The following is a 23,571-nucleotide window of genomic DNA, read 5'->3' on the forward strand; positions in this document are numbered from 1 at the left end:
AATAAACTCATGCAATGCAAATTCAGTATCTATTTGTTGAGAGACAACTAGGTCCACTATGCTGTTAACAGGTCCCTGCCAGTTGTTGTGGTTTCTTTGTCTGTTATATAATCTTAAAGCTATATAATGACATGTTAGCCTCCACAACAATAAGGTCATAATAATCATTAATCAATTAACATATTGCTTCATTTTAGTTCCTTAGAATTTTCTCTTGTAGCTTGTATTTTCTGGTAGGCCCTAATGGGGAGATCTCACAGAATATTGTATTACTACTTTTAAAATTCCTAGTTAAATTTACAAATTCAACAATTATTTCCTGCATTGTCAATAATGTTTAATTTCCTTACAGTTATGCTTGTCATCAGTGGTTGCCTTGTAAATGGACCATATGCATTGATCACCACAGCAGTCTCTGCAGATCTGGTAAGATTGTGTATTTCATGCACCATTGCAATTATTTTACAGTATGGTGTTGTCCATTTAGTCCTAATCCTCGGCCAGAACATACAGTGAGGGAAAAAAGTATTTGATCCCTGCTGATTTTGTACGTTTTCCCACTGACAAAGAAATGATCAGTCTATAATTTTAATGGTAGGTGTATTTTAACAGTGAGAGACAGAATAACAACAAAAAAATCCAGAAAAACGCATTTCAAAAAATTGATTTGCATGTTAATGAGGGAAATAAGTATTTGATCCCCTATCAATCAGCAAGATTTCTGGCTCCCAGGTGTCTTTTATACAGGTAACGAGCTGAGATTAGGAGCACTCTCTTAAAGGGAGTGCTCCTAATCTCAGCTCGTTACCTGTATAAAAGACACCTCTCCACAGAAGCAATCAATCAATCAGATTCCAAACTCTCCACCATGGCCAAGACCAAAGAGCTGTCCAAGCATGTCAGGGACAAGATTGTAGACCTACACAAGGCTGGAATGGGCTACAAGACCATCGCCAAGCAGCTTGGTGAGAAGGTGACAACAGTTGGTGCGATTATTCGCAAATGGAAGAAACACAAAATAACTGTCAGTCTCCCTCGGTCTGGGGCTCCATGCAAGATCTCACCTCGTGGAGTTTCAATGATCATGAGAACGGTGAGGAATCAGCCCAGAACTACACGGGAGGATCTTGTTAATGATCTCAAGGCAGTTGGGACCATAGTCACCAAGAAAACAATTGGTAACACACTACGCCGTGAAGGACTGTAATCCTGCAGTGCCCGCAAGGTCCCCCTGCTCAAGAAAGCACATGTACAGGCCCGTCTGAAGTTTGCCAATGAACATCTGAATGATTCAGAGGAGAACTGGGTGAAAGTGTTGTGGTCAGATGAGACCAAAATCAAGCTCTTTGGCATCATCTCAACTCGTTGTGTTTGGAGGAGGAGGAATGACCCCAAGAACACCATCCCCACCATCAAACATGGAGGTGGAAACATTATGCTTTGGGGGTGTTTTTCTGCTAAGGGGACAGGACAACTGCACCGCATCAAAGGGACGATGGACGGGGCAATGTACCGTCAAATCTTGGGTGAGAACCTCCTTCCCTCAGCCAGGGCATTGAAAATGGGTCGTGGATGGGTATTGCAGCATGACAATGACCCAAAACACACAGCCAAGGCAACAAAGGAGTGGCTCAAGAAGAAGCACATTAAGGTCCTGCAGTGGCCTAGCCAGTCTCCGGACCTTAATCCCATAGAAAATCTGTGGAGGGAGCTGAAGGCTCGAGTTGCCAAACGTCAGCCTCGAAACCTTAATGACTTGGAGAGGATCTGCAAAGAGGAGTGGGACAAAATCCCTCCTGAGATGTGTGCAAACCTGGTGGCCAACTACAAGAAACGTCTGACCTCTGTGATTTGCCAACAAGGGTTTTGCCACCAAGTACTAAGTCGAAGGGGTCAAATACTTATTTCCCTCATTAACATGCAAATCAATTTATAACTTTTTTGAAATGCATTATTCTGGATTTTTTTGTTGTTATTCTGTCTCTCACTGTTAAAATACACCTACCATTAAAATTATAGACTGATTATTTCTTTGTCAGTGGGCAAACGTACAAAATCAGCAGGGGATCAAATACTTTCTTCCCCCACTGTATTTAGCCTGCCTACTATATATACACATATGTGTTATCTATGGATCTACAGTAAGTGAATACACTCATGGTTACAAGCGATCAACTGGAGAATGTATAATAATGCGGGCAAATTGACTTGGGGGCGAATTGTCGTCGGGGACGAATCGAAATAGGGGCAAACTGAGGCAGGGACCAATTATCGCGGGGACGAACTGTCGCAGGGACCAATCATCACGGGGGGGAATTGTTGTCGGGGCGAAGTGACTGGGACGAATTGTTGTGGGACGAATTGACAGGGACGATTTGATGTGCTCCCCTGCATGGTGCATCCATGTTGCCAAAATACTTCTCTGGAAGGCTTCCAGGTGGTCATCATCATCAGTGGTGAAGTGATGCGCAAGGCTGTTAAGTTCTGCTCTGAAGGCCGTCCTCTCAGTAGCAGTACACCATGCCAACTTGAAGCGTGGATCCAGGATGGAGACAATTTGGAAAAGCTTTTTAAGTCACAGTCAAGGGCCAAGGGAATGGGAGCATAGGGGAAATCAAAATAAACAATATGAGTACTAGTAATGCAAGAGTAAGTATTATAAAACGTTGTATAAGTGCTATCTTACAGGAGAGAAAATTACAAAATTACAAGTACTGTCTGAAAAGATTGAGTAAGCGCCGGAAGGAGGTCAGAGACTCTGCTGTTTTGGCTTAAATGGGAAGGTCGATCCACCACTTAGGGGCCAGGGATAAAAAGGAGATGAGAAGGAAAGGGAGTGGAGAGGAGGCAGAGTTAGTCACCGAAAGACAGCAGCGATCTGGAGGGGATGTATGGTCGAGCAGCTGAATCGAGTAGTTGGTGAGGAAGGGTCAGATTCGGGGTATGTTGCTCAGGAAGAATCTGCAGGTGCGTGTCAGTATGGTGATGTGCTGAGTGTAGCAGAGCGCAGGATCGAGGGTGTCTCCTAGGTTCTTAGCAGAAGAAGAGGGAGAGAGTTTCATAGATTCCAAGGGGTTTGAGATGGAGAGGTCAGCAGAAGGTGAGGAAGAGGGGGGAAAAAAGAGGAGATCAGATATGGAGAGGTTGAGCTTGAGGTGTTGCAAGTGAGTCCAGGCAGAGATAGCAGACAAACAGGAAGGGATGCGAGAGGGGATGAGAGAGTCAAAGGAAGGAAAAGACAGGAAGATCTTTACATCATCACAGTAAAAATGGGATGCGATGAGGGGGCCCAGGGAGCGAGTGTAGAGAGAGAACAGGAGGTGGCCCAGGACAGAGCCTTGGGGTATGCCTGTAAGGAGAGGTTGGGGGGTGGTGAGGAACCTCGCCATGTCACTTGGTAGGTCCGGTCGTTAAGGTAAGTGGAGAACCAGGTGAGAGCAGTCCCAGAGATTCCAAGGTCAGCGAGGCAGGAGAGGAGGATGGAGTGATCGACAGTGTCAAATGCTGCGGAGAGATCAAGGAGGATGAGGATTGAGGAGAGGGAGGGCGCCTGAGCACAGCTGAGGGAGTCAGTGACTGCCAGGAGAGCAGTCTCAGTGGTGTGAGCTGTGTGGAAGTTGGATTGCAGAGGATCAAGAAGTGAGCGATGGGAAAGAAATGCAGAGAGCTGACGGTGGACACCACGCTTGAGGGTCTTTGAGAGAAAAGGGAGTAGGGAGAAAGGTGGTAGTTCTGAGGAGAGGTAGGGTCAAGGGTAGGTTTCTTGAGGAGCGATGGGAAAGAAATGCAGAGAGCTGACGGTGGACACCACGCTTGAGGGTCTTTGAGAGAAAAGGGAGTAGGGAGAAAGGTGGTAGTTCTGAGGAGAGGTAGGGTCAAGGGTAGGTTTCTTGAGGAGTGGGATGACAGCAGCTTGTTTAAATGCAGAGGGGAAACAACCAGAGATGAGTGAGGAGTTGAGGAGGGAGGAGATGAAGGGCAGAACAACAGGAGGAGAGTGGACAGAGAGAATCAATGGAGGAAGTGAGGGAGGCGAACAAAGAGGAGGTAGCACAGTTGACAGACAGATGTGAAAAACAATCAATCTAAGAGAGTGAGAGCAGTGGAGGCAAGGGTGGAGGGGGAGACGGAGCGGAGATTATGGTGGAAGGTGACAGAGGGAGTGGGTGGAGTTGGGAGGGAGGGGAGAGAAAGGGAGAAGGAGATTAAGTGGTGGTTTGAGATGTCCAGGTGTGTTATGGAGAGCATCCAAGGGAAGCAGCCTCTAGGAAAGATCTAGCTGGTGGCCTGCCCTGTGAGTCAGGGGATACGTGGAGAGGGGGAAGTTAAAAGAGTGGAGTAGGGGAAGACAACCGACAGAGTGGGAGGTGTGAGATGGATGTTGAAGTCTCCCAGGTGGATGGTATGTGAGGACAGTGAGGGGAGGGAGGAGAGAAGGAAGTCGAGTTTGTCCAGAAAGGACGCGAGTGGACCGGGTGGTAGAGAATTAGAAGGAAGAGGTGAGTTCTACTGCATGGAATTCAAAGCTGTTAGTCGTGATAGAGGAGAAAAAGGAGGGGACTGAAAAGAGGAGAGAATGGGAGAGCAGGAGCCCTGTTCCTCCTCCCCTCCTGGTAAGACGAGGGGAGTGGGACAGGACAAACAGAGGGGATAGGACAGCAGGGGTGGTTGAGTTCTCAGGGGAATTCCATGTCTCGGTGAGAGCGAGGAAATCCAGATAATGGTGGGAGGCGAAGGCGGAGATGAAGTCGGCCTTTTTGGAAGCTGAGTGGCAGTTCTACAGACCTCCAGAGAGGGGAATGGAGGGGAGGGAGGAGGAAGGGAGAGGCAGGGAGATGAGGTTAGAGGGATTAGGGAGGCAATGTCGTGCAGGTGCACACCAAGAGGAAGGAGAGAGCAGGACTGGAATTGGAATAATAGTCATGACTGCCTGTTGTTGCTGTGCAGTGTCTCCTCGTAGTCTTCTCCTCACTGGAATCCCACAGCTAGAGTCCCTGCCCTTTGTAAGCGTGGCCCTTCAGAAAGGGGGCACTGAAGGCTGCTGGCCCTGACTGCTGGTGCAGAGGCCTTGGGGGCTGTTAAATACTCCACCTGTAACTAATTAGGAGGGTACACACCTACATTGCATTGAATGAGGCTGTGAGGATGGCGCAATCACAAACAAATCACCTGGGCCAGATGGTATATTTCCAACAGTACTTAAAGAAATTAGGGAAATTTTTATAGGCCACTAACTCAGATATTCCAAATGACACTTAGAAGAGGGGATGTGCCAACTGACTGGAAGACAGCAAATGTCATACCAATCCACAAGAATGGGGACAAAACTGAGCCAGGAAATTACAAACCAATCAGTCTCACCTACATTACTTTGGAAAAAGCTGTAGGCATGCAGGGTAATGTAAGTAGTTGGATTATGAACTGGTTGATATATAGGAAACAGAGGGTGTTGATAAGAGGAGTTGCTTCTAACTCGAGTGAGGTTGTTAGTGGAGTTCCACAGGAATCAGTATTAGGGCCTTTGCTTTTTCTAATCTATATTAATGATCTGGATTCTGGGATAGTTAGCAAACTTGTAAAATCTTCAGATGATACTAAAATAGGTGGCTCATCAGATACAATCTCAGCAGCACAGGTTATTTAAAGGGACTTAAATAATCAGTTGTGAGCCAACACCTGGCAGATGTCCACTATAATTACACTATGGGAGGAGTAGAACTAGATTAAGTAATGCATGAGAAAGATCTAGGACTGTGGACTCCTCACTCTCTCCATCCAAACAATGTGAGGAAGCAATAAAAAAGGCAACATAATGTGAGGGTTTATTGTCAAAAGTGTAGAATGTAGAACAAGGGCAGTAATGTTAAGACTGTACAATGCACTAGTTAGACCTCATCTGGAATACTGTGTACAGTTCTGGGCTCCACACTTCAAGAAAGATATCACTGCTCTAGAGGCAGTTCAGAGTCGAACAACCAGACTACCTTTGTTTGAAGGGAATGTCCTACTCAGAGAGACTGGGGGAAGTGGTCCGTTTCACCCTGGGACAGAGGAGACTACGTGGGGACTTGATTCAAGTCTTCAAAATCATGAAAGGCATTGACCACATCAAACCAGAGGAGGTTTTCCAGATCAGCAGGGACACACAGCCCTGGCAACACAAATGGAAATTGGGCTTCAAGGTATTCAAGATGGAAAACAGGAGACACTTCTTCACACAGAGTTTTCACAATCTGGAACAAACTACCCAGCAATGTGGTTGAAGCTGAACATTTGGGAACATTTAAAAACAGACTGGATAGGATCCTTGGATCACTTAGTTATTAATGAACACCAAACGAGCACGATTGGTCAAATGGCCTCCCCTTCTTTGTAAACTTTCTAATGTTCTTATCTATTGAATAATTTACATTTTTGAGGGCATTTTTAAATGCTACCTAATTATTTGCTGTAATGTATAGAACAAGCACTTTTTTCTTCTCCCTTATTCCCTTATTTTACAATGTTTGATTTGTGATGTTATGTATAATGAAAATGAATGTTAAGTTTATTATGTAAAATGTATTAATGTGAAAGTCCTACCTTCGGTGTATATTTGACAATTTCTCTCTGACATGGAGAGACTTCAGGGATCCATGCTAGAACATGTCTGACCCAAAAACTCTGTATTGGTCAGGCTCTATATAAGGGTATTATAAGTATATACACTGCTCAAAAAAATTAAGGGAACACTTAAATCACACATCAGATCTCAATTAACTAAATATATATATATATGTACATTGTGTAATTCATTGAGAACAAAATGACGTAACAATGGTCAATGGAAACCAAAATCACCAACCAATTGAGGGCTGGATTTCAATTCACACCAAAAATCAAAGTAAACAATCACAGGCTGTTTCAAGTTGCGTGAATTTCATCACAGCAACCCATAATGTGACTCAGTAGTGTGTATGGCCCCCACGTCCCTGTATGCACTCCCGATAATATCTGGGCATGCTCCTGATGAGATGACGGATGGTGTCTTGGGGGATCTCCTCCCAGACCTGGATCAGGGCATCAGTGAGCTCCTGGACAGTCTGTGGCGCTAATTGGCAGCGTCGGATGCACTGATACATAACATCCCAAAGGTTCTCAATAGGATTCAGTTCTTGGGAACGTGAGGGCCAGTCAGTGGCCTTTGTCATTCAGGAACTGCCTAGAAACTGTGTGGACAAGCAAAATAATTTCAAACCTCTGTGATTTCATACCATTTTTTACTATTGATATTGTATACAGTGTTAATCATTTTTGGTCTGTTTTTATGTTCACTTTGTATTTCACCCCTGTAATGTTTCCGTTGGTCTTTTGACCACTTTTATAGTTTAGTGCCCATTTTTGAGTGGCAACCCTACCCATTATTGCTTAACTGCTTCCTTTGCTATGCTGAGATTTGAATTGATATGTAAAGCAAACTAAATAGTATGCTTAACCTGATCTCTTCTGAACTTTCATCCAGGGCACTCACAAAAGCTTAAAGGGAAATGCCCGAGCTCTGTCAACTGTTACAGCTATCATTGATGGCACGGGCTCTGTGGGTGAGTGTGTTTGACTCTCATTTTCTACAAAGGGTAAATAAATAAGAATAGATATCATGCTGCCATGGTTGTATTTAATCATTATAATAGAATACTATGTTCAAAAATATCTTCACAAAACAAAAAGTTTTCCTGCCGATTCATTTTTTGTAAGATCCATCTAACTTGTTTTGCAAGTACCAAAACCACATACTGATGGCATACCCTTTAAGCAGTGTCATGTTACCATTATATTGTCTGTATGGGCATTGTTCTAGTTCAGCCTTATGCTGTGGTAGTGCTTATTTTTTTATTGTTCTCATTACCATAAATGATTACGTTAAAAGAAAAGTCCAGTATTTCATACCAAATCCAATGCCTTTCATTGTAGTGTGTGTGAATAGTGTAGTGAACGTGGTCAGTTTTTTTTAATAATAATGTGAAAAAATAAGAATAATACATTAATGTGAATGGGGATGCAGTATTTAGATTTTGGAATTTAAAAGTTTAATGTTTATGTATTTGTTTGATTAATATTGGTAAATGGTATTCTGGTTAAAATGTTGAGCTACAATCTATATTCTATTACCAGGATTCCAAACACGTGTGTATAATGGGAAAAATAAATAAAATATAATGCACTGAAAGTGTGGCATTTTGCCCAACATTTGTCCAAAATGTGCTGTAATACTTTTATTATTATTGGTTTAAACTGTTATGTACATGAGGAAAGGAAGCTATGTCGTATAATCATTAATGCATTAAGAACATGAATATCTTATAAGGAAAATAATTCAGAACACATGCACACGATATTCGCAGTTGTATGTGCGTCACAAAGGGCTATCACGCAAAAATGCACATTATTTGACATATTCAAAACCCTGTTTTGCGTGGTACAATCCATTCTGCCCCATTAACAGAATACTTGTGTGCAAGGCGCAATATGGGGGGAATGGGTGAGATTTTGTGTGATCCCAGATATATTCGTAATTATGCACCATGCAAAAAAGACTGTGCTGCACCAGAACAAATTCCTAACAGTCTTTTTTTGACTGAATGGCAATAAATACATATATACAGACGAGTGACAAATTAAAAGAAAAACCTGAATAAATCAGTGGAGGAAGAAACAAATGCAGATCCCTCCAAAGAGGTGTACTGCATGATACAATTAATATCCTATCATGCTCTGTGGCATATATACAAATGCTGAGCAGATGACCTCGATTTTGGATCAAGATGGCAAGAGGATAGGATCTAATGACTTTTAAAGAGGGGTCATTATTGGGGCATGAATGGCAGGAGCTTCAGTCACAAAGACTGCTCAACTGGCTAGTGTTTCAATGTGCTTGTGCATTACTACGATATGTAAAGAAAAACAGAAGAGCAACTCTTTCCCAGGTGTCAATGCAGGGCATGATCAGACTGTGTCAGCAAGAACAGTCTGTCGATAACTACACAGAGAGGGATATTATAGTAGGGTTGCAGTGCATAAACCCCTCATTACAAAGACAAATGCACATGAGATGTGATGTGGAAAAAAGTGATATGGTCAGATGAGTCATCCTTCACCATATTCTTGACAAGTGGGTGAGTGCATATGTGCCGTACACCAAGAGAACTGTAACAGGCCTGACTGCTTGACCCCTACAGTGAGAGGGAACGGAGGCTGTGTTATGCTGTGGGGGACATTTTCCTGGCATGGTTTGGGTCCACTTGTCCCCTTAGAGGGAAGGGTCACTGCAAATCATTACAAAGTTATTCTGAATGATCACATTAGTCTAGTGCTTAATTTGTAAATCAGAAGGTGCCGGAATGCAAAGCGTATATGAGAGTGGAGTTGACGAGGCAGGCACAGGTCCCGGAACAGAACAGTTCATAATGTGAGAGCATAGGGGAATGACGGTCAAAAACTGTGGGGTGGTGGGGGTGGGGTTTGCTGACAGTCAAAATCTGTGAAAGCCAGGGGGGGGAGCGGGGCCAGGGGGGGTGAAGGGTTGCCAACGATTAAGCCCTGCCTTTATCCTGTGGTGAAACATTTCTATGCTGATGGGAGTGGTCTATTCCAGGATGACAATGCCCCATCCACAGGGCACGAGGGGTCACTGAATGGTTTGATGAGTATGAAAATTATGTGAATCATATGCTATGGCCTTCGCAGTCACCAGATCTCAACCCAATTGATCACCTATAGGCGATTTTGGACCGACATTGGTAGACAGCACTCTCCTACAGTGGTGCAAAACACAAATGCAAAAAGAAAACCTCAATTGCAAAAAGAAACATGCAACTGCAAAATGAAAAACGCAATTGCAAAAAGAAAAACACAAACACAAAAGGCAGAACGCAAGTGCAAAAAGAGAAACACAAAAACAAAAAGCAGAACGCAAAAGCAAAAGGAAGAACACAAATGTAAAAAGAAAAACAAAGAAAACAAGAAAAAAAAAACACTGTGTAAACAGAGCTTAACTCACATGCATTGCACCAATTGCACCATAATTATGTGTGTATTCCCTGTAGTGTTTACAGTGAACACTGTCCTCATATGTATTAAATGTATGCGAACACACACACAGAGACCCACATACACACAGGCAGTATTGTGTGAACTATAACGTTTTAGTGTTCAGCTAATAAAAGCATGATGTTCTTCATTAATGTGAAATCAGTCCTCTTATTTCTGTTAACATCTGTGTTTAGTTGTTGCTGTTTAACTCGCCAACACACCATGTGCATGGAAATTGCTTTAAGAAACACAGTAGGCTAACATCACTTTCTAATCTTTGTAATATAACCTGCATCAACACTTGAAATCTATGGAATGCCGTTTGAGTCAATATTAAGTAAATAAATATATAAATAAATATAAAAATAAATATATAAATGAGTCAATATATAAATAAATAGTATTTTTTTTATTATGTTTTTCATAATGCCACATTTCAGAATTTCATGGCACTATTTCATAATGACACATTTCAGTATTTCATGGCACTATTTCATAATGCCACATTTCAGAATTTCATGGCACTATTTCATAATGACACATTTCAGTATTTCATGGCACTTATTTCATAATGACACATTTCAGTATTTCATGGCACTATTTCATAATGCCACATTTCCATTTGGTATATTCAAATGAATGGGCATGGTTTCTCACAGATTCAGACCAAAGCAGCAGCACATCGAGTCTGTATCGCTGCTGTGCGGACAATACGGACAGCGGAGGCTCCGACACGCCCTGCTGTTCTTAGCACATCAAATTGATCAACGTAGTTTATCGGCGGATATTATTTTGGCCCGTATTGAAGGCTTTTTTGAAATACTCGGGCGGATAAGTGCTCTGGTGGCAAAAACACTTATAATACATGTAGACGCCTAAGACGAAGGCCACTAAACACAATTAAACATGACTGACATTAAACAATCATGCAATCTGGTGTAGCAATATGATATACAGAGAGTTGGGAGAAACGAGCATGAGTGGCATATTTTCCACCAGAAAATCGATACGACAGGAAACAGGTGGATAGCAAAGTTGTTCGTCAGCAGTTAAAGTAGCTAAAACGTTAATGTCAAAGTCTTTACACTTAAACTTGATCAGTCCACAATACATAGTATATACTACTCCCTTGATAACAGTTAACCACCCTTTCCACATTAAGCGATATTCACATATATGCAGCGCTTAACGTCATACTCGTATTGTTTATGTTACTTAAATGTCTCCATACTTTATTGATGGCATTAGTAAGTTTCCAAATGTAAACATACACAGTTAGAAAAGTAATGGTCATGTGTAAAGCACATTAAGATTTTATCAGCGTTAGGCCTTTTAAACTGTCCCATAAATATCACGGCACTACAGCAGGATTCTCTTTAATTTCTAAGTACAGATAATGTTGTAATGAATATTGTCTGTGTTGTATTCGACGCCACCACAGTTTGATGTGCTAAGAACAGCAGGGCATGTCGGAGCCTGCGCTGTCCTCCGTATTGTCCGCACAGCAGCGATACAGACTCGATGTGCTGTTGCTTTGGTCTGAATCTGTGAGAAACCACGCCCATTCATTTGAATATACCAAATGGAAATGTGCCATAATGAAATAGTGCCATGAAATTCTGAAATGTGTCATTATGAAATAAGTGCCATGAAATTCTGAAATGTGTCATTATGAAATAAGTGCCATGAAATTCTGAAATGTGTCATTATGAAAAACATAATAAAAAAAATACTATTTATTTATATATTGACTTATTTATATATTTATTTTTATATTTATTGCCTCATGTATTTATTTATTTATTTAATATTGACTCAAACGGCATTCCATAGAAATCAAGCATTTCCTCTGTGCTCTCAGTGCATGAAAGAAATGCTTGATTTCTATGGAATGCCGTTTGAGTCAATATTAAATAAATAAATAAATACATGAGGCAATAAATATAAAAATAAATATATAAATAAGTCAATATATAAATAAATAGTATTTTTTTTATTATGTTTTTCATAATGACACATTTCAGAATTTCATGGCACTTATTTCATAATGACACATTTCAGAATTTCATGGCACTTATTTCATAATGACACATTTCAGAATTTCATGGCACTATTTCATTATGGCACATTTCCATTTGGTATATTCAAATGAATGGGCGTGGTTTCTCACAGATTCAGACCAAAGCAACAGCACATCGAGTCTGTATCGCTGCTGTGCGGACAATACGGAGGACAGCGCAGGCTCCGACATGCCCTGCTGTTCTTAGCACATCAAACTGTGGTGGCGTCGAATACAACACAGACAATATTCATTACAACATTATCTGTACTTAGAAATTAAAGAGAATCCTGCTGTAGTGCCGTGATATTTATGGGACAGTTTAAAAGGCCTAACGCTGATAAAATCTTAATGTGCTTTACACATGACCATTACTTTTCTAACTGTGTATGTTTACATTTGGAAACTTACTAATGCCATCAATAAAGTATGGAGACATTTAAGTAACATAAACAATACGAGTATGACGTTAAGCGCTGCATATATGTGAATATCGCTTAATGTGGAAAGGGTGGTTAACTGTTATCAAGGGAGTAGTATATACTATGTATTGTGGACTGATCAAGTTTAAGTGTAAAGACTTTGACATTAACGTTTTAGCTACTTTAACTGCTGACCATAAATATATGCTGACCAACAGCAGTGCTTCAGTGCTGTGTGGGGCGTGTAGCGTGCCCATAACAGCAGTGGGCTTCAAAAATGTGGCTGGCGGATGAAGAAACTAAAAAAAAAAAAAACTTTTTGTTTTTGTGTTTCTCGTTTTGTTTTTGTGTTTTTCTTTTTGCTTTTGTGTCCTTCCTTTTGCTTTTGCATTCTGCTTTTTTGTGTTTCTCTTTTTGCATTGGTGTTCTTCCTTTTGCATTTGCATTCTGCTTTTTGTTTTTCTTTTTACAATTGCATTTTTCTTTTTGCATTTGTGTTTCTCTTTTTGCAATTTTGTTTTTCTTTTTGTTTTTGTGTTTTTCTTTTTGCAATTGCATGTTTCTTTTTGCAGTTGCGGTTTTCTTTTTGCATTTGTGTTTTGCACTTCAGGGCCACCTTACTGTATACCACCATCATCAAACACCAAATGAGGAAATATCTTTTGGAAGAAGAAAATTATGAGTCCACGTAGACTCCTAGATCTTTCTCATGGGTTACTTTTATACATACATTATTTTATTTATTTGTAAGACCTGTTTTTTAAATAGCATTCTATATAAAATAACACTTTTATTCTATTATTATTGATTATTTATGACTATCTTAATCTTATTCTATCATGCAATACAAACATACAAATATTTATATATACAAATATACAAAAATATTTGTTAAAAGTCCACTATTCAATTTGTGCAGCATAGGATTTGAGAGCAATTTTGGGAAAGTGGTTTGAAGTGCTTTCTGAGTTCATATAATTTTATCCAGGTGCTGCCCTAGGCCCCCTGCTGGCTGGCCTGCTGTCTCCCACTGGCTGGAACAACGTCTTCTACATGCTTATGGCTGCCGACACCTGTGCTCTGCTGGTAAGAAACCCAATGACATGGATAACTCAGGAGAGGCAAGAGCTTCTTAAATAGATTCGTGAAATGTCTGCCTTTTGAAAAACATTCAGTTCTGGTGTTGCCATTGCCAAGCAAAACAAAACTGGAAATCTAACCAGGATGGAGTGAAATGGGCTGGGCAATCCTCAGTTTGTCACATGCATTGCGAGTTTCCATTGCAAAAACAACAAATGGCTGTTTCAGAGGATGTGTGCGTTATTTCATCTATTCTGAAAAATATGTTAATTTGATTGGAGATCAGTAATTGACACAAAGTAAATTACTTGAAAAAATAGTTGCAGTGGTTTTATGGGTCAGATTTAATGAGTGCAAGGTAAGTAGAGCATACAGATAAAGGGCAACAATGAAGCTCAACTGCATGCATCAGGACACATTTTTACTTCAGATTCTAAATCCTTCATACAGTCATGTACATCTTCCTCTTTAGTTAATCAATATATTGAACAAAGTTTACTCTTGATATCTCGTAGATTATCAATCTCACAATTGCCTGAACACCTTCTCTGGCTTTCACATAAATGTTAGCATATATTTATAATCCTTTTAATGTGTCCTAGCTAATAAAACATTTTTTTTGTCTGATACAGTTTAAGGGACATCACACTTGCCCAAGCAAACAAAGATTTTTAGTTATATGATAGTTACAAGATATAAAGTTAAAGCCTATTATAATAATTGCTATAAAGTATACAAATACAGTTTTAAATATATTTTAAAAAAATTACAATGCTAATTTTGCGAAACTGGGTGCTCAACATAGCAATGTATAAAGCAAAAAACTGAAGTGAAATAAGTAAATCTAAATCAAATTTCCTGTGATTACAGGATGTTTCTATGATATACAGATGGGTGACAAATTAAAGGAAAAACCTGAATAAATCAGTGGAAGAACACAATTAAGCAATTAACATCCTATCATGCTCTGTGGCATGTATAGAAATGCTGAGCAGGCCCAGTTGACCTCGATTTTCGATCAACATGGCAAGAGGAAAGGATCTAAGTGACTTTGATAGAGGGGTCATTATTGGGGCACCATAGGCACTGGTCTACAGAGATGTGGAAAAAGTGATATGGTGAGATGAGACATCCTTCACCATATTTTGGACAAGTGGGCGAGTGCATGTGTGGCATACACCAAGAGAACGGATCAGGCCTGACTGCTTGACCCCTACGTGAAGACTCTGTTATGTTGTGGGGGACATTTTCTTGGCATGTTTTGGGTCCACTTATCTCCTTAGAGGGAAGGGTCACTTTCAAATCATGAAAGTTATTCTGAGTGATCACCTTTATCCAATGGTGAAACATTTCTATGAGTGGTCTCTTCCAAGATGACAATGCACCCATCCTCAGGGCACAAGGGGTCACTGAATGGTTTGATGAGTATGAAAATGATGTGAATCATATGCTACGGCCTTCGCAGTCACCAGATCTCAACCCAGTTGAACACCTATGGGCGATTTTGGACCGACGTGTTAGACAGCGCTCTCCAACACCATCATCATTGTCATCATTGTCAAAACACCAAATGAGGGAATATCTTTTGGAAGAATGGTGTTCCATCCCTCCAGTAGAGACTCGTAGACTCTATTACAAGGCACATTCTGGTGGCTCCTGGTGGCCCAACACTTTACTGGGACACTTTGTGTTGGTTTTTACTTTAATTTATCACCCATCTGTATATGTAGCAAAAACCTTTAAGCAAAATGTTTGAGATTGTTTAAGAATTTTATTATGATAGCAAATTGAAGGAAAGAGAAAATATGTTTTTTTTTTTGTAGATTAGATATGAATGAGGAGAGGTAGTGGCCAATTACAGCAAATGTCAGAGTTCCAGAATGAGGATGTAATACAGCCAAAGGAGTTATCCCCCAAAGTATAGATTTATGAGCAGGCTACATTCAGTTCTCAATAACTACATAGGCACATTGCAGGACCTTGAGATCAGAGATGCAATATCATGAACTGAGACACACTGTGCTTTTAACACTTTATTTGTGTTTGGGGGGGGGGGGATTGTAGCTGTTGTCACGTCTTATGCTGAAAGAACTTACTACAACCAAGCCGAAGACTGGTGTTTTAGTAGCGTAAGTCTATTTTTCATCTGAGTCTTATTCTAAGTTTCAAAGTATATAGTTGTATGACCCCATAAAGAAGAACCATATATGTAAAAGCATATATTTTAAATGAATGGCCCATATCTATTAGTCTGTTACGGGAATACATATATAAATATATAAAATTTCACACGATTGGCTGTTTTTTGGTATATGAAAAATACATTTTAAACATATGACCACATAATAAAATGATATTGTTGATGTGCCCTAGGTATTAGTCATAAACAAAAATCTATATTCAAAATGCTCTTTCAAATATGTATCTATCTATATATATATATATATATATATATATATATATATATATATATATATATATATACAGTGAGGGAAAAAAGTATTTGATCCCCTGCTGATTTTGTATGTTTGCCCACTGACAAAGAAATGATCAGTCTATAATTTTAATGGTAGGTGTATTTTAACAGTGAGAGACAGAATAACAGCAGAAAAATCCAGAAAAACTAATTTCAAAAAAGTTATAAATTGATTTGCATGTTAATGAGGGAAATAAGTATTTGATCCCCTATCAATAAGCAAGATTTCTGGCTCCCAGGTGTCTTTTATACAGGTAACGAGCTGAGATTAGGAGCACTGTCTTAAAGGGAGTGCTCCTAATCTCAGCTCGTTACCTGTATAAAAGACACCTGTCCACAGAAGCAATCAATCAATCAGATTCCAAACTCTCCACCATGGCCAAGACCAAAGAGCTGTCCAAGGATGTCAGGGACAAGATTGTAGACCTACACAAGGCTGGAATGGGCTACAAGACCATCGCCAAGCAGCTTAGTGAGAAGGTGACAACAGTTGGTGCGATTATTCGCAAATGGAAGAAACACAAAATAACTGTCAGTCTCCCTCGGTCTGGGGCTCCATTCAAGATCTCACCTCGTGGAGTTTCAATGATCATGAGAACGGTGAGGAATCAGCCCAGAACTACACGGGAGGATCTTGATAATGATCTCAAGGCAGCTGGGACCATAGTCACCAAGAAAACAATTGGTAACACACTACGCCGTGAAGGACTGAAATCCTGCAGCGCCCGCAAGGTCCCCCTGCTCAAGAAAGCACATGTACAGGCCCGTCTGAAGTTTGCCAATGAACATCGAATGATTCAGAGGAGAACTGGGTGAAAGTGTTGTGGTCAGATGAGACCAAAATCGAGTTCTTTGGCATCCAAAGGCACTCAACTCGCCATGTTTGGAGGAGGAGGAATGACCCCAAGAACACCATCCTCACCGTCAAACATGGAGGTGGAAACATTATGCTTTGGGGGTGTTTTTCTGCTAAGGGGACAGGACAACTGCACTGCATCAAAGGGACGATGGACGGGGCCATGTACCGTCAAATCTTGGTTGAGAACCTCCTTCCCTCAGTCAGGGCATTGAAAATGGGTCGTGGATGGGTATTCCAGCATGACAATGACCCAAAACACACAGCCAAGGCAACAAAGGAGTGGCTCAAGAAGAAGCACATTAAGGTCCTGGAGTGGCCTAGCCAGTCTCCAGACCTTAATCCCATAGAAAATCTGTGGAGGGAGCTGAAGTTTCGAGCTGCCAAACGTCAGCCTCGAAAACCTTAATGACTTGGATAGGATCTGCAAAGAGGAGTGGGACAAAATCCCTCCTGAGATGTGTACAAACCTGGTGGCAAACTACAAGAAACGTCTGACCTCTGTGATTGCCAACAAGGGTTTTGCCACTAAGTACTAATTCGAAGGGGTCAAATGCTTATTTCCCTCCTGTTAAAATACACCTATCATTAAAATGATAGACTGATAATTTCTTTGTCAGTGGGCAAACGTACAAAATCAGCAGGGGATCAAATACTTTTTTCCCCCACTGTATATACAATACCGGTCAAAAGTTTTAGAACACCCCCATTTTTCCAGTTTTTATTGAAATGTAAGCAGTTCAAGTCCAGTGAATAACCTGAAATGGTACAAAGGTAAGTGGTAAACTGCCAGAGGTTAAAAAAAAAAAGTTTAGGTTACCAAAAACTGAAAAATAATGTACATTTCAGAGGGGGGGGGGTCTCATTCAGACGGTCACAGATCACTCAGTTTTTATTAGATTTCTTTGCAAATAGGCTTGTTTTGTTCCAAACAATGCAACAATTAATCCAGTATATATTGTTTGATGTTATATCAAACACAGAGAAGTTCAGATCAATTATGTAAAATCATTGTGTATTAATACACTGTAAACAGTCTTGACATTTTGAGCTATCTATGGGGGGGGGGGGCATAAATGCACCCCCCGTGCAATGCAATGCTTCACATTGTTAGTAAGCTGAGAGTCTTAGCTTTCATGGCAAACAACACAACAGTGAAGAGTACACATGGGATTAAAGAGAAGCACATGGATTTTGTACCCTAGGAGAACCAGAGGGGTTTGTCAGCATAAGGGCTTACATTTTGTTAAACAAAAATGATTCTATGATTTATTTTTTATTTGATTATTTGTTCTATGCTTTAATTTCAGAGTACACTGAGATATTAAAATGCATACATATCAATACAAACTGGAAGAGGTGATCTAAAACTTTTGACCGGTAGTGTATGTATGTACACTCTCTGTCTCTCTCTCTCTCTCTCTCTCTCTCTCTATATATATATATATATATATATATATATAGACAGAGAGAGACAGAGAGAGAGAAGAGAGAGATAATGTATGTATGTGTTAAACATTTAAAAAATGTTTTATATTATAAATACTGTACTGATCCACACTACGTGTATTTTTCATACATGAGTGGCATTTACAATTTGTTTAAAATATATTAAACTTACTTTACAATTTTATCTATGTGTGCCACGTAAATTAAGTGGAAGATCTCACAAATAATTCACTCATAAATATGAACTGACTGACACTCGTAAAATGACACTGAAATTTATAAAATGTTTATTGGAGATGCATACAATTCCATTTTACTTGACACAGGTTTTTCTACTTTTTCAAAAGAGAATCTTTAAAAGTTTGATTTATTCTGTTCTTCCATGACAGATTGAAAGAGCACTGAGGGCACTACATTCTCTACAGAAGATTGCCTGACAGAACAGAATATCAGGAACACATTGTCATAATCAGCACTGGTACCATTAAGTCCTCAGCCTATTTCAGTGTCTCAAATACTGACACAAATAACCAGGCCACAGGCAAATATATGACTATTGAAGCAACTGTGAAGGAATGGATTTATTATATTTTATTACGGGGGATTAGACATAAATAAAGTTCTTCACACAGTTATATATTTTGTTTATTTAAAATAATATATTTTTAATTATTTGAGGATTAAATATTATGCTTTTTATTTATTTCAATCATTTATGAGGGATGGCCATGTGAAATTTTAAAATTTGGCTGTTTATTTTTCCCCATAATCTTTGCAACTTTTTTATTTATTTTGTAGTAAAATTCAGTTTGTTTCTCTTTTGAATATAAATTAATATGTGAACAGACTTTTGTCTTTTGACATTTGGTCTCGGAATCAATGTTTTAAATCTGTATTTCTTGTAGGATTGCCTGGATTTAAGGTTTTTGTTTGTGGGAACCATTATATATTTTGTCCATGTTGACAATATGTCTGATGTACTGTATTGTAGAATGGTAATAAGGAAGTGAAGGAAAATGATTGAAGACTGTGTACAATAAACAGCAGTAAATTGAGTCATGTTTCACTCATGTTATTAATTACAATCTTAACCTAAACCATCGAGTCTGAAAATAACAGAAAAAATGCAGACGGGAGTGGGAGTGGGTTTTAGGTTGGTTTTAAAATAGTTAAATGCAGATTATTGCGATTAAAAACAGAACAAATTAAACAAAGTGGCTTCGTGCCAGATTTGTTGAACATGAAGAAAAACTCGTCCGTCCATTTTTCTTGAAATTGTCTGTTTTCTGCTTCCAAAGCACGTACCTTTATTTTTTTGAGCTGTGGCTCTTTGTCTGCTTCTGTGACCCCACTCACTCCAAGCTCTTCATTTTCTACAGCAATATTTGCTGTTTTATTTTTTGAATTAAGAAGCGATCCATGTTTTCTTCCCCATATGTTTTTCTCTGTAATGGCTGCTTCTAACTCTACCTCGTTGTGGTTAACGGGCTGTAGAAGCATAATTTCTTGTACACTGCCACCTACTGATGTATTTGTTACTTGTATTCTTTGCTAATTTGAGCTAACAATTTATTCTTGTATTTTATAACTAATAGCTAAGCTTAATGTATATTTTGTCCTTTTTAACACTTTTGTTTGTCTATCATCACATGAAAACAAGTGAGCTAGGCTGAAGCTTAGTTTTATAGCCGGGCCAGCCTTGAACGCCTTGCTAATCCGAGTGTTATTCATTTTCTTCTTTTAGCTGACCTCTCACTGTCAAAGTTGCCTATTATTTTACATTTGCGCCCATTGAAGAAGACTGTACCTACACCATTTGTTATACTTGCTCACATGTGTGCTTCCCTTTTGCTTTCAAAACTTGAGGCAGACAGAATAGAAAGACGACAAGTGCAGAAAGAACACAGAGATACAGGGAGAGAATAAACACAGATCCTGCAAGGAGAGAGGAAGTCCTGAGAAAAAGACAAACAAAGTAAATAGAAATGTTACGGTAGGGTCAAATATCCCGGTGGTGCAACATCTGCAATTGCACTGAGGCCTTTGAAAGAGTTGAAAAGCACTGTGAGAATCTCACAGCTCTGAAAGACAAACATACGCACACATACGCACATGCACACGCGCACACACACACACAATATAGCCTAGGTTACAAAAGCTAAATATTATAGTATTCTGACATAAATAAATCCTGGTTTTAAAGATAACAATAATATGAATGCTGTCTATATTATTATAATTAATTATTATAATTACAATTAGCTAAATCTAATTATTGAGTATGTATTTAAAATATTTGAATACACTGTTTTGTTTGTTAACAGATACAAAGAGAAGAAACTCAAAGGGGAAATCAAAACATTCAGAGGCCTCTTCCACCATCATGAAGAGAAAAGCTTAGAGAATTATGGAGAAATGCAGTTAAAATACAGGACAAAGAAAATAAATCTACAAGTGTTAATGAACTTAACCCCTTCATCCCCAGAAAACTCATTTAACCGCGAAGTGGAAATCCAGCCTGACCCATTGCCAGTGCAATGTAGCACACCAGAACATCCTAGAAACCAGGAAAGTCCACCAACATCACCACCACCAAGCCCTTGTAGAGCAGAGATAGAGAAGCTTAAGACTCAGTTAAGAAGGCAGAAAAACAGAAATAAGGTGCTAATGAGAAAACTCTATGAAGAAAAACTGAAGGCTACGAAATATAGAAAACAGAGTCAAAGAATAAAGCTATCAGTCAGGGAGAAACACCACTTGCCACCATGCAAAAAGTCTGGGAAGGCAAAGAAATATCAAGTGGAGTCCTTTCTGTTGTTGGACAAAAACAGCATTCTTTTCCCAGGGAAGAAGGACACAGTAGGAAGGAAAGAGAAGAAAAAAAGAAGAATACTTACCAGCTCTCTAAAAGATCTCCATAAGGCTTACATGCAGAAATGTGAGAGAGAACATCGCATGTCCATGAGGCAAAGCCAAGTGACCGCAACACATGTGCGTGTTACCAACGTGCAAATATGTGTCTCCTGATTGACAGTCTTGCAAAAAGAGGCTTGGTCCCCACAAAAAGCCTTTCTGCACTCCTTTCAAGTATAACGTGCAATACAGAAGATGAAAGATGCATGCATCACCAGTGCACAGAATGCTGCTTTGACGAGGTGCAGCATAGTGAACACAGTCCAACTGACACTGCAACATGGGAGCAGTGGCAAAAGGAGGACGTTCTGGTTGGAGAGAAAAACTACAAAAATTGGGATAAAAAAAACAAAAGGGGGACACTAGGAGAGCTGAATGAAGTGTTCCAGAAGGGGCTGGAGGAAATTGCAAGTCACCAGTTTAACTGGCTTCACCAGGTGCAGCAATTCAGGCATGTCAAAGAGAACCTTAAAAACAATGAGATGGTCTTGCACATTGACTTCTCAGAAAATTATGCCTGAGATTCAGGCCTTTCATTTCGGTGGCAATAGACAACAGGCAACAATACATCCAGTTGCCTACTCAGTCAATGGCTCCCAGTGCTATGCCACAATTTCAAAGTCCTTATGACATGATGAACGTGCAGTGTGGGCACACATAAAGCCAGTTATAGATGATTTCCAGAAAAGAAATGACCATGCATTCGACACCCTGCATGTCCTGAGTGATGGGCCAGCAACTCAGTATCGCGATCGAGCAAACTGCTTCCTCATGAGCAGTATACCCTATACATAGGGATTCAAGCGGGTCACCTGGAACTATTCGGAGCATTCTCATGGAAAGGGTGCACCTGATGGTGTTGGAGGAGTGTTGAAGCGTAAGGCAGACATGCATGTCCTTGGAGGGAGTGACCTTCAAACCCCAAGGGATCTCTATGACTATTTACAGAAGAGCTCTGAAAACATCAGAATCAAGTGGATCAAAGAAGAAGAGATCTCTGCCATAGATGAAATGCTCCCTCCTTCAGTGCGTCCAGTGACTGGAATCAGTAGTACACACCAAGTTCTGTCTTTTGCCCCAAAGAAAATATTTTACAGAGCTCTAAGCTGTTTCTGCAAGTACCCAAAGATCTGCACTTGCCACAAGCTGAGCAAACTTGAGTTTGACCATGTCCTGCTAAGGTGCCCTGTGCCCAGTCAAGTGACTGTTGCTCTTCTGCTGAGGTGCCATGTGACCAACCAAACCACCATAGCTCTCCCACTGGAGAGCCCCAAGCCCAGTCAGAAGATGCCACATCACTTGAACCTGACCTCGAGACAAGTTCAGATGAACAGGAAAAATACAGGGTGGGACAGTTTGTTATTGTTAAATATGATGACAAACCGTATGTGGGACAGATAATGGGGATATATGGTGAGGAGGAGCTGCAGGTGAACTCTATGCAACAACTTGGAAAGAAAAATGCTTTTATCTGGCCAAACAAGTCAGACTGCATTTTTTATCATCACAATCAAATTGTCTGTAAAATATCAGAACCCAAGCCATGCAGTCGGTTTGCCACTCTCTTGAAATACGACTGGCTTATGTATAATGAAATGTGAACACACAGACAAAAACTTCAGCTGACATAGCAAGAAAGATATCATTAACTTGTGATATTCAGTTGTTTAACTCATTTACTAAAATGAACTTATGCCCTGTATTAAATTAATGTTTTAAATGAATGTTTATGAAAGCAGAAATAACCTCACTTAAATAACCTAACCTTGTTTATATGACTGATTTACTTAGGGGTAGTTATGAGTAATCAATACTAACCAGTAGATATTCAACAGACTTAACTGTAAACAATTACTTGTTTAGTGTGTTCCTCACTAGAAATATGGTTCTTCACTAGTCCTGTGTCCGATAACCAAGTGCTATACAATGTTTAGTGTCACAATGTTTCACACCTTTGTGTGATTGTTCTTAAACACTGTTTGTTTGAATGTTAAATGCATATAATACATGTTTTTGCATTGACAAATTGTAGTGTGGTGTGGTTCATCATTTGGTGTGATGTTCAGAATTGTGACCAAAAAAAGGCTTTGTTAGTGATAAATCATAAAAATTTCTATGGAATACATGTAAAATAGTATCAGCAAGAGACACAAGCATTTTGTTAGATTTATAACAGGGTTTGTTGGAATTAATCTAAAATATATTGAAAGATTGAGAACAAATGTCTGACTTTGCACGATGATTACAA

General features: G+C 39.8%; 1 protein-coding gene across 4 annotated transcripts in view; it reads left to right on the forward strand.

Annotated features, from left to right (window-relative positions):
• slc37a1 (solute carrier family 37 member 1) overlaps window positions 1-19,465 on the forward strand; it is a 110,484-nt gene extending 91,019 nt beyond the window's left edge. For all 4 annotated transcript variants that reach the window (XM_066707101.1, XM_066707103.1, XM_066707104.1 and 1 more), the window contains 5 exons: window positions 353-426; window positions 7,502-7,580; window positions 13,538-13,635; window positions 15,694-15,758; window positions 18,800-19,465. In XM_066707101.1, coding sequence (XP_066563198.1) covers window positions 353-426; window positions 7,502-7,580; window positions 13,538-13,635; window positions 15,694-15,758; window positions 18,800-18,815 — 332 coding nt within the window. In that variant the 3' untranslated portion in view covers window positions 18,816-19,465. The remainder of the gene's footprint in view (window positions 1-352; window positions 427-7,501; window positions 7,581-13,537; window positions 13,636-15,693; window positions 15,759-18,799) is intronic.
• Window positions 19,466-23,571: the final 4,106 nt, after the last annotated feature.

This window comes from Amia ocellicauda, chromosome 6 (assembly GCF_036373705.1).
Source record: "Amia ocellicauda isolate fAmiCal2 chromosome 6, fAmiCal2.hap1, whole genome shotgun sequence".
Classification (NCBI taxonomy): domain Eukaryota; kingdom Metazoa; phylum Chordata; class Actinopteri; order Amiiformes; family Amiidae; genus Amia; species Amia ocellicauda.